Source organism: Lepisma saccharinum, chromosome 1, assembly GCF_977018435.1.
Source record: "Lepisma saccharinum chromosome 1, izLepSacc3.1, whole genome shotgun sequence".
Lineage (NCBI taxonomy): Eukaryota > Metazoa > Arthropoda > Insecta > Zygentoma > Lepismatidae > Lepisma > Lepisma saccharinum.
In genome coordinates, this window is record NC_139229.1 from 213,025,984 (window position 1) to 213,038,772 (window position 12,789).

General features: G+C 38.5%; 1 protein-coding gene across 1 annotated transcript in view; it reads left to right on the forward strand.

Moving 5' to 3' along the window:
* Positions 1 to 9,411: 9,411 nt before the first annotated feature.
* Positions 9,412 to 12,789, forward strand: part of LOC145991623 (protein spaetzle 5-like) — a 154,738-nt gene continuing 151,360 nt past the window's right edge. Inside the window, exon 1 of the mRNA XM_083127688.1 lies at positions 9,412 to 9,675. Coding sequence (XP_082983814.1) covers positions 9,667 to 9,675 — 9 coding nt within the window. The 5' untranslated portion in view covers positions 9,412 to 9,666. The remainder of the gene's footprint in view (positions 9,676 to 12,789) is intronic.

The window sequence follows — 12,789 nt, forward strand, 5'->3', positions numbered from 1 at the left end:
TAAGAAAAACATAAAAAATATTTCAATTCAAGAATTAAACACCTTGCTCAGTCTGATATACCCGATTAAGAAGAATTTAAACCTACAATTTCCGTGTATTTCACTACATTCCCAGGATTATCCACCTAGTTTCCTCATCTTCCAGTTCGAAGGCAGTAATTCACTATTTTAAAATCTGAAAACTAAAGGTTATATGCTACTCTTGATAGAAAGAAGTTCGTTGTCAAGAGGTTGCTAGATTGTTGTTACGTACTAGTGCATCGTGTTCTCGCCATAAAACTCACAGGAAAATAAGCTGCACTTGATATTTGTTCTTCCGTTTGATGTTGTTTTCTTGCTTGCTACTCAACACTGACTATATGTCTTTTCAGTTCTCACGGCGGGCGCTCTAGAAGTAGAAGCTGGCAAGGCAAGTATGGAGCGGGAAATGGGGCTGTTCATTGTCAAACTTTTCCGCTAGAGGCACAGTTGTGTCCCTAAAGAATTTCGTTGTCATCTGGTTGCCCTAATCTTTATATTGGAGCGCGATAAGATGGCTATTAAAACTTTATTTTGGTTGGTTGATTTGGTGTTTTAAGTCCACTTTATGCACAGTAAGGCTAATTGGGACTCGACCTACAGTTTAAAGTGGAATCCGAACCACTATATGCCTCCACCGGGTATCGCACCCGGGACCCCTTGATTACAAGGCGACGACGCTACCACTGCGCCATCGGGGAGGCCCAAAAAAACGTTATTTTCAACGAAGGTAAGAATTTCTCGTGTTTAGTAAACCTTTAAGATTATGTAGCAATTCATAAGTTACCGAAAATTACATTCTCCTGAATCTAAGAATTAATATAATAATAAAGCGCAACGGCAGAGTAGCTCCGGCGGGCTAAATATAGTATGTTTATAAACAAAGAGCACTAAACTTGACCTAATTTGGCTCGTCCCTAGCTGCCGTGGGTCGATAATACAAAAAAATTGATTTTTACACTACGCTTTATGTTTTTTTCTTGTTGCGAGTATGTTTAATTCAAGGGGGGAAGTACGGTTCGGAAAAAGTCTCTAAATTATAAAGAAAAATGTATTAAGTGCGTAAGCGCATTATATATTTATTATAATATACTATGACACTATGCCCTATCTGTTAATTTAATATTAACGTATGTTTTCTTTGTATTAAGCAGACATTTTCATCTCGTATTTTCGTCCTTTTTTTCTTTGGTTACAACAATTTTAAAATTATAATTCCTGTAAATAAGAAAGCAGTAGAGGTTGCGAGATATGAAACGTAATATTCTTTTTTGAAATAACTATTCTTCTCGATAAATGTGTATGTATAAAACAGAGAACCGGATTTACTAGCCATGAGGAAATGAATGATATTACGTAAAGAAAAAAAGAGTCAGTTATTAATAACAACTATAAAAATAGAAGCATAGTCGCGTGGAATTATTATGGATTATTCTTTACCAGATTTACAAGAAAATAGCACTTACATTGTGAAAATTGCAAGTGACGTAAACAGGTGCTGTACAAATTTTAAGGCTTTTTTAAGTTTCCATAGCTTTTCTGTTGTTGACGATCGTCTTATTAAAATTCTTAGTTTCACAGTACTGATTTTTCATCTATCATGTTCCGACATAATTTCTGAGGTTAAGATGATATTAAACTTGCAATTTAATGTAATAGCAGTACGTTCAGCATCAAATTCCCCATATATTTAAATGGGAGAACAATTGTCCATCAAAGCGTGGGTACACAGCAGGGGTGCTGCCACCTACAATAGTTTGCTTTGACCTCGCTCATTCACCGCAAATCAACGAAACAACAGTGGTGCCGCCGAGAGATACGACGTGGCGGAAATAAGAACTACGTGAACCTCGTTGTACAGGTTGGTCGCTTCCCCGCTCCCCGCTCCTCACTTCCCTTGCAATCTTCTAGAGCGCCCGCCGTAAGAACTGAGAATACCTATAGATGGATGGCTTACATAGTGGTGTGTGTGGTGAACGGAACAGCGCTGCAGTATTTCCGTTTCCGTATCGCACTTGGTTTCCATCTAGTGGTTTATCGGATGTTGAAAATAAAATAGCCCTCGTATAATATTATTACGTATTATTATTTTTTAAGTGTATCAGCATTAGAGACACGTGAATTCAGAACACGATTTGTTACTTATTACATTTACCTAGTCTCCAAGATACTGCTCCAAGTCTATCGCTGGACGTTATGTAAACTATTGGTTTCCAATTATTCGACAATTAAGTAGCCTTACGTGCATGAAGCGCCAATTATTTTGAAATGCTGACGTAACTAAAACATTAGAGAGATTAAACTTGATTCCTGCCTACGACAGTTTTTTGGTGACACAAAAATAATGACTTCCTAGAAACTTATTTTGTCCAATGCCGCCGCACGTGCCACCAACAGGCGACACCTAGAATTTCGTTGAAGAGTCTAACAAGGCAGCATCATAAACAACCTCCCACCCCCACCGACCCAAAAAAAAGAAAGAAAATCCTTTTGACGACAAATCTTCTTATCTTCCTATCCAGTTCCTCCTTGCCTTTGTATTCAACTTTGGACATCACGAACTCACTAGCAACGGTGACTGAATACGGCTGGGAAACCTGCGGAGTGACGCAATTGACGAGGGTAGCAACGTGAAAGGTAAAGAGTCGAAGAACACAATGAAAAACGGGCAAAAGGAAAAGTTTCCTTTTCTTTCCTTCTTGGCTTCTTCCTTTTCCAAGAGGTAAAGTGCTATATAAATGCACAAACAATTAAATACAGTATTATGTGAATGTATTCTGTTTCTGTGGCACTACAGTCAAGTGCGTGTGTGTGTAAGTTTTATACTTATTTCCCATCACTGTCACACTATATACATATAAATATAATATTTCCTCCATCCTTCATATAATATACAGTATAAGCTGCTCGGAAGTAAAAGTTGATAACCTACACTCCGTTCAAAATTGAGTTAACATTGTATTCAGTTGCTGCACAGTCTCCAGTTCATGTACAGTAGTGAACAAAGTTCCTTCAGATGCTGATAGCCAGAGACACGCTGAAACATCTGGGTAACCCATAAGCCACAATATAATAGACGGACTTTCAACTGCGTTTTTCTCGGTTTCATACTATGTTCAGGAGAATGAAATATCCTCGGAATTGTAATAAGTATTTGCATTACGCCATTAAAATATTAAGCAAGGAGAAATTCAGTTTTTCATACTTAACACTCCAGATTTTCATTTACAAAATACGTAATGAATAGATAAATATGCAAAGAGTCTATAATAGAATTTATTTGTTTTTGGTCTATTTCTGGTATTTATGTAACATATGAAATTACTTTAGATAAAGCGTGTGTGACATATATATATGGAGAGAGAGGGGGAAGAGAGAGGGAGAGAGAGAGAGAGATGGTGAGTGAGTGAGTGAGTGTGTGTGTGTGTGTGTTCCTTACATCGGGATGAACCTTGCAGCACTTGTACACAGAACTTTATGTCACTTGGATCGTAAGTTGTGAATGTGCACCTTTTTGAAGTTAGAATTTGGTACAGTATTGGCAATATTTGGAAGATCAGAGGCAATGTATCAGCATATATCCTAATCTAGTCTAAATCTTTAATCATAATCTTCAACGTCACCATCAATACGTCTCTTCGGACTTCTTTAATACTTAATATTCTTTAGGGAATTCGGTTCACTGCTATCCTGTCTTATTCGCTGTGCTTCTATGTATCTCATTATATTCTGCCCTTTGAAGATTCCATCTCATTCCATTTATTATCTTTCATGTGACTATTGTTAATTCCTCCCAGACAACAATCTCCTCCTCTCTTATTAAGAATAAGTAAGCATATTCGGAATAATTCGGACATCAGTTTCAATCGAACTGCACTTCATTCAATCACTTTGCACTCGTACTGCAGCCTTGTGCGTAGTTGATATGATAAAACTATTTTAGGGATTAACCTATTGAAAGAAGCTGTTGTTCGTTTGTTTGCTTTATTGTGCAGCTTTTTTCCTGAAAACGTGCACGTCATGGATTGCAAATCACTGCACGTGAGTGATTGTGTGAACATGTGTATGCAAATAGAGGTGCGAACTACATTGACAATGATTTAGCATGTGAAATTCGGAATGCAATAATCGCGGGGCGATGATATCGGAGAAAGTTTTAGAACATCTTCAGGGACATGCCACTTTGTTACTATTTAGCTGTCGCATATGTCTAATATACACAATTTATCATCAGGTAATTGTATGCTCCATGTAGATGACTAGCAGACGACTTCATAAGGTCGGTTTACGTTGGTTGAGTAACTGGAGCGAGTAAAGGTTGAATTATACAAGGCTAGATTTCCTGCTGTTTTTGCTGCTTTGACTTGGTACAATCTCATCTGCAAGTTTGCGCCTCACACGATACTTGGTACGGTACTTGTTAATAGACTTTTGTTCACACAAAGCATTGCGCAGAGTAGACAAGTTGAAAAGATGGACGAGCGACTTGAGGAAGAACGTTGTAGAATAATAGCTACTGCTACTATTTTCCTTACAATTGCCATAAATAAAAGAAAAATAAAAGTACGGGCTAGAAATTGGCTCCAAAGAAGAAATGCTAATGAAGCTATACATAACATGTTTTTTTAGTGAATTCGGGTATGTATTTATACATAAGATTTGCAGGATTCGTTCATTAAAAAAAAATCGTTGTTCACCTAAATATATCAAGAACTTAATACACTGGTAATAACAAAGATCTTCATTATCGACTAATCACATCTCTCATGTACAAATCTTATTGAAAAAAATCCTAAATATTAATCAACAAGAATGCATCTTATTTCTTCTATTTTTCCTTCATTGAATAACGAACAAAAATAATCACACAGCCCTTACCAAACTCACAGATTATCTTCACATGAAGAATCGTTCGCTCTGATTGGTTGTTACTCCAGCATCGAGCAGAGAAGCAAATTATAGTCTATCCTCCCAAACCAGTGTGGCAGCAAGCCTGGCGGCCATCATTTCTAGCCTGGTAGTAGCTAAGTCAAGCGCCAACAAGGGCATTCCAGTAGGAAAACCAGTTCCGTGTAATTCGGCCTTTTTTAGGTAAAGCGAACTACTGTACTCTCCTCGTGGAAACGGCTCGGGAGTCCGGGCTCCTGGTGTAAACGGTGAACTAGTCAAGTCGCTGCCCAAAGGTATGGTGCGGGGCGCACCCAACTTGCAATAAACACCTAAACTAAATTCTAAGAGCTCTAAACCTGCCCTCCTAATATAGTAATTCCTAATATACAATTCTGCTTAGGACTAATAATGCACATAGGTAGTTAGGAGTTTAAAGGTCGTAGCATTTAGTTGGGGTTTGTGTCCCGCACCAGACTCCTGTCCAAAGAGGACGGTTACACGACCGTGTACAGTCGAGTGCCTCCCTCTCCCTTCGTCTTCTTTTTTGACTCGCTCGCGAGCTCTACTGCCTACTTGAGCAATGGAAATGGCCTCGCGGCACTGGATGACGATCTGTTAACAGAACACGAGTGTGACTGGAAAATACATTAGAGAAATAAATGTATGCTATTTAACAAGGTGCTTGGAAGTTGAAAAAAGTAAATCTTTAATCTTACAGTTCACATATCTATTGACATTGTAGAAGGTACAACTTACTTTATTTGGATACTTTGCACAAATTTTCCTATAGCAGGGGTGGTTGGCGTTCCCATTCCCCCATTTACTATATGAACGGTACTCCAATTCTTATAAAAATAGTAATAATCAGGCATGATGTAGTATGGGATTGATTATATTAAATTTGAAATGGACACAATCATTTCATCTTGTAAAATTTCACAAGCTATATAATTAATAATATAATTGTATTTTCTCTTCTTACTAGTTCCAAGGCACTGGTGTATCGATTTGGACCCTATCTCTACATTTAACCCTGGAAATAAATTCAAAGTAAAAGGAACTATGCCAAAAATCTAGTGTGAAAAAAAGTTAAATATAAAATTGTTAACCGCCCCCTCTCCCCGAAATTTGATCATAATTGACCGAAATAAGGATCACATCTAGAAGGGATAGCGGGTCAACATAACAGTGATCTAATCCACATTTACTTACAAATAAAAACATAACTAATGGGCTATTGAAACTCCAGAAAATTGATCAAGTACTTGTCAAATTTATACGTCAGACATCTTAAGGCGCGCTTATCACAATATAACAATTATGTGTTCTGTTTTAGCGAAATGAAGTTTAGGTTGGAAAGGTTGATAGTCTAAAATTTGTATTTGTCTAAAATACATATAGCATGTGCCATTTGTGCGAAAAATTGTTACAAAGGAATTTACGATTTCATATATTTCAGAAGTCAAAAACTGAAGGGCTAAATTCTTCAATATTATTATCATTATTATTATTATTTCGAAATGCTATCTTTGTACGATGGGTGCAAATTGCACTTCCATAGCACACTAACTTGCTTTTCAATGTGAAACACATGGCAAACAAACGAGAAAGAAAGTTTTCTTCTATCACAACTACCCCAGCGCCTCCATTGGAAAAGTTTGGCAGTGAGCAACCACCATTGGTCTGTGAGTCTTGACCTAATCATCAAGTGTAATTGTTCGGTGAAGGCTTCCTGTTTACTCGAGAGTTCTTTAATTGCTTGGGAAACACTCCGCACTCATCGATATGGAGTTTTCACGAAATTAATTAGTTTGAGTAAACGTCGTGAGATTTTCTCTGGGTGTAAACAAAAGGATTTTTTTCCCTCCAATGATTTACGCAAAGATTACACACACTCGCTCGCACACATCCTGTTACCTAATGTTCTTCAGCGTGACTTCCAAAGCAATGCTTCAATGGAAATAACATTTCTCGTGGCTGCTGTGAAAAGCAGTCTGCTTTGATACAGCTACAGTGTGAGCATCCCCTATGGAGTTGTGGATGCACTGTTGCCTTGTAAGCATAGGTTTCTGGGTTCGATCCCTGTGTAGACACATTTTACGGTGGTTTGAATCCTACATGAATGTATATGTTCTGTCCCTATTAGCCTACAAAAGCATAAAGTGGTATTAGAATGAACATTGGCAAGTTAACTACAGTGGCGTACCGAGGAAAAGCAACAGGGATAGTGTTTTACATTTGCAAAGTCCAGAAAAGTTTTAAGAGCACTTAATGCTAAAATAGGCTAATGAGAATTGGAGCTACAGTTTAAATTTGGATACAAACCACTCTCGCAATCGGGGAATCGAACCCGGAACCCCTTGAATTCATGTGCCATGAAGTCATATGGGGTGATGTGGAGGTATAGAGCTCCACATATTCTTGATTTCGGCCATATGGCATGATGTGACCAGCATCATGCCCGGCCGCCTTTACCCCTCCCCCCTTCTATGGTTGCTCCCAGGTACCCATTCATACGAGGCTGGTTGGACCTCAGAGCCACGCAGAAACAGGGAAAGGACTGGAAAAATTCCTGGTTCAGATCATGATGAATATGTAATAACTGATTTTTATTTGAATACATAGCCCTGGAAACAAGAAACTAGTTTTTGTCAGTATTATTATTTCGATGGTATTATTTCGTAAGGGTTGAAAACCCAAATTCGCCCTCCGTACGCTGTCGTATGACAATATGAGGATGATTGATAGAGCGATTCATTTGGTTTATTTTACTTTGCTTTTCTGACACTTTTGGCTAATCGCGAAGAGATGATGAGGGATGACATGATGAAATTAATGAAAGCATACTCACAAAGAAAAGCAATGCTGAGGAAGGGATTTGAACTCAAAAGAGAATAGTGAAGATGAAGGAAGAGGAAAGTACGAAGAGGATCGGCAGGTGAAGAATAGAGGTCATGAAGAAGCGGTGAATCCCATTACCACTCCTTGGATTATCATGACACAGGACCGTTGCCCAGGACACACAACGAATTTATGAATTAGCATTTGATTTTTACGCTTGCTGTTTTGTACGATCGAGTTTGTGAACATTGAATATTCAAAGCGGTATAAGATCAATGGTGGCGAAGATGCCGAATTAGGTGAGTGGATAAGGTGATGGACTCGTATTCGGGATGTGCAGGCTCAAATCCCATTGCCAACAAACCTGATTGAAGGTTTTTAGTTTTTCTCAATAATTATTCCAAGTGAATGTATGAGATGTAACCTTTATCGAATTCCATGCGCACTTCCTTCCGATTCCTCACCACTTTCACCTGCCTGTCATTGTCCTCGTCTCCCTGTCGCGTTAGCATGATGGTACATACAAGAAAGATAAATAACTTAAATCAACCAGATAATAATCGTAGTATAGTGACACACATTGGCAATGAAGAAGTTCGACAACATTTTATTCTCATTCCTCACAGCCTAGGCACAGCGGAAGCTAGAATTTTTATTTGGAACTTATGAAAGTTGCTTTTTATAGGCATTGTAGTACTGCACAGAGCACATGAAAAGAAGAAAGGTTGAAGAAGATCTAGCTGTTATGAAAAATGCCAAAACATTTATCGGATCAGTGTAAATTTGAGGATGAAGAACGAATGGTTGCACTCTCCGTAAGAAATGTACGGGGGTCGAATCACATTCATTAATATTTTTAATAAGCTTTATTCATTAATATTAAGGAGAAATCCATCAACTAGAACTTGCCTGTTGCTCATTTACTAATACTCGCATGCATTAGCGTACGCAGGATTTTCCTTCGGAGGGGGATCAATATGTAAAGGTGGATATTACAAAGCTGTGTTCTTAGGGATGACTTGTTACACACTAAAATATACCTATCATAATTGCCCTATTTATTCATCGTTGATAAAGTAGGTCAAAGAGAGAAAAATTCATTTTTTTAACAAAAAATAATGTGGGTTTGCATTTATCCCTTTGTTTGTCTCGAGTTCTTTAATGGATTGATTTGAAAATTTTTATTTTCTCAAAATTTATGGAGGGGCTGTAGCCCCATCATCTCCCCTTTACGTACGTCAGGGTTGGCAAGCATATTGACAGAATTGCTCCTAATGTGAAGCTATACCTCATCTCCTTAAAGAAGCAAGTCGGAAGATATTTTCAGACAATGAAGGCTGGACATAGTCCGATGAAGGTTGCGTAATAGTATAATGCCATCACTAACAACCTTCAGGAAAATGATCGTACGTCATGGGATGTAATGAAAAGGCAAGTGCTGCCATGAACGTGAGTGTGGATAATCATTTTGGTTGCCTCTCATTAACCTGGAATATTAATATCCGGCAAGAACGACGCCCACCTAGATATTTCACCCTTGTCGCGAAGTGCTGCCTTGACTTCATATTTACTTCTGCCCCCTCCTTCCCTTCCCCTGTTACGCTTAACAGAACTTCCTGGCTTTCCAGGTATCCGACAACTCTCGGTTCTTTTCATGTCCGAAGTGTCAGGCAGGCTGTGCAAGCCTATCGGACGAGTAGCTGCGTTCGCGAAACGTAACGGGATAAACATTTCGTTGGCGAAACACGGCATAACCTTCCGGCACCAATCCAGGACAGGCTCTCCTATGGTAAAAATCCTGCTTATACGAAGGTGTCTGTCGGTAGGCAACGAGTGAAAGTGTGTGTGTGTATAACTCGAAGTAGGTTAGCTTCGGCGAGAACCCGGCAGACAAAACCTATAACGCGAAGGAGCAACATGTATGCGGTGAGTACAATTTGTAACAATTTGTAAATGATGTTGATGGTAGTGTGGATGCATGTGTATTCGGTTTCGCGGACAGAGTTCCGTGTGTATTGTTTGTTTACTAATAATCCGTGCGTGCTCGATGAAGGTAAAAGTTCGATTTCGAAAGGAAAACCGTTAGCAAGCCAGGAATACCGACGAAACGGACATCAATTGGCGATGAAGGAAGTACCGGGGCATTGCCTTCTTTTAACTAGTGGAGAAAAGGAACGCGCGTTAATCTGTGCATTGTTCCAAAGCTATATTTTATTTGGTAGTGATTGCTGCTACAACTGTTTTAAGCATTGCCATTGGCTGCTAGCTCTTTGGGGTGGTAATAATCTGTGGTAATTAGGTTAGGATTGTTGGGTTTGGTTCTCCTAGAAGAAGAAGACGACGGAAAATAATTGTTGCAGCAATACCGACCGTTTTATTTATATTCTAATGCAACTTTGAATGTGTTGAGATTAAGTGATGTAGGATTTTGTCTTCCACATTCTAATCAAATCAAATGAAAGCACCCAACGTCATAGCTATTGAAATCTGGAAATAAATAGCATTGACTTCCGCGTCAATGATCAAAAGAACAGAACTAAAGACATGGAAAGAAAAAGATTTTCTGCCTGAAAAATGAAACAGAACCACTCTTGTAGCTTGTCACATGCTACATTTTCTTTTTTTGGTAGGATATCTTTTAAATGATACACGTTTCGCTTAATCCAATTGTTGAAATTTAAGCCTTAACACGTTGCCATGCAAGACCCATGGATTTGGGGCGAGACAATAATTTATGCTTGTAGAAATTTACCAAACGTGTATCACACTTGATAACTTTCTAAAATAATAATACGATTATTAAACAGAAAAGCTACGTGTTGAGGCTAAAACTCCAGAAATTGGTTTAAGCCAAACATGTGCCATTTCAAAGACATTTTACCATAAAAAAAAGAGTAAAATGCAACATCCGTGACAAGATTGAGTGGCTCTAAAACGGTAGCTCTAGATTGACTGTCGACAGTTCTCCTTGCACAATTCAAGCTTCTAATTTCTAACTGTCCCTTTTCTTTTTCTCCCATCTAAAAATTCAAAATGACGAAACTAATATGATATTTTTTTCTTCACAAACAACATGTCCCATTCATAAGACGGTATCTTCACGGTAGCTTGCTTTTACGCTGCGGCTTCAATAAAAAAAATTCAGTCGAATCACACCGCGAGGTTTGGTTCTAACAGGCTACCGAAAAGAAAAAGGGCCACTTTTATTATTACGTTAAATTGCTGTCATTGTAACTGTCTTTCAAGAGAGTGTCGAACGGACAGAGGCAAAAAGTATTTCTGTGCAGCTTTCCTTTCGGAGGAGGAAATTCCATTGTCAACGCTTTCCTTTCCAAGCAGGGAGGGAAAAAAAAAGTTCCACGTGTTGCCGCTGAGGGCGAAGGACGTTTGGACTGTCACGTCGGTCAAAGCAATGACGTTATAATATTGAAGTTTTATTGTTATTATAATTATGATTTTTGAAGTTTCTTCTTGAGTGTTAACAGTGGCGGATCCAGAAGTTACAGTTTGGGGGGAATTTCAGTCGGGAATCTTACCTCACCGAGAATCATTTCCAACCTACACTTGCACTGTTTTGTGTAACCAGCATCGTTCTATATCGCACTGTAAAAAGGAACGAAGCTGACTTCCATGTTCTAGAGTTTAGAGTATTGTTTTGCAAAAATAGGGGTTCAGGGGCAGGGCCATAGATGGTTCTTATTGTATGTCGTTATCCATTGTGCGAATTAAGCTCTTTGCTTTGGGCGGGTGGGTGGGGGGGAGGTTGCCTACTCAGTGGAGTATTTGTGGTTTAATTTTGGAAGGTGCATTTTGGGCATAGGCGGAGTTCTGGAGGGCCAGGTGAGGCCTGGCCCTCCGAACTTAAAGAAGACTAAAAAATAACACATGATTAAGTTCAGTTACTACATTTTTTGTTATGAAGCCATACTGCAAATCTTGAAGTTTGGCATGATGGCATGTGCAGTAATTGCGCCGCAATAGCAGGTGTTAGACGATTTGATTGATGTGTACAGTTTGAAGAAAGAAAAACGTAAAATGACTTTGTGTTGAGTCAACCGTTACTGCTGAGGCATCAAAAGAACTTTTCAATTTAATTTTTCTAAAATTTCTAAAGCTTACTTTCGTACCGTAACTTTTTAAAGTAATACGAGTATTGTATCAATAAAAAAAAATTAAATGCAAAATGCAGTAATCGTACTGTTTTGCTTCTTTTAAAACTGACAACCAATAAACTAATTAATATTTGTTTACTTAAACAAGGAAATTAAACTTAAAACCCAGTGTTTTTAAGTTGTTTTTTTTTAATTTCCGGGGGAAGGCCTCCGGACCCCTTATAAGCTAGGCGATATTCAATAACCCACAGGTACATCATATGCTTCTCCCAGAGTCTGCCTCCCCCCCCAAAGCAAAAGCTCAAACTCCGCCCATGATGCGGTTCTAAACTATTTCATTAAATCTTGTGGTAATATTTACACATAATTTAGAAACACTATATTTACATTCTAAGAAACCCAAACTCATACATAAAAAGAGCCAACACCGAAAACTTGACAACATTTATATTGCCAAGTTCAAAGTTAACGTCCAACTAACCCACCTACAAGTGGAAAACTGCCTGCTGTTGTCTCGGCTCGGTGAGGTTGATCAGTTTCAGAATGATGTCCTTCTTTAATCCACAAGACTGCATAGTTTTCTTCAGGGAAACCTTTGATGACTGTACCATTAATGGACACTAATATTTTTTTAAAAAAATTATGTTTGTTACATAACTAAGAATTATGCTTTCAATTCCATTTTCTTTGAGGGGATAAAAACGACCCTGGCTGGGATGAAAATATTTTTGTCCGGGGAAAATAAATTGCTTGTTTGGGGGAGGGGGGAAAATCCCCGGCATCCCTCCCGTTACTTCGCACACTGTCGTTATCATATTTCCTCCCAATGCCACGGCAAAATGAATGATCAGTAAAGTGAATAAACGAAGAACAACAACAACAAAAAAACTATACTATTCTCACAAGAGGTCTTCGGACTTAAATCAAA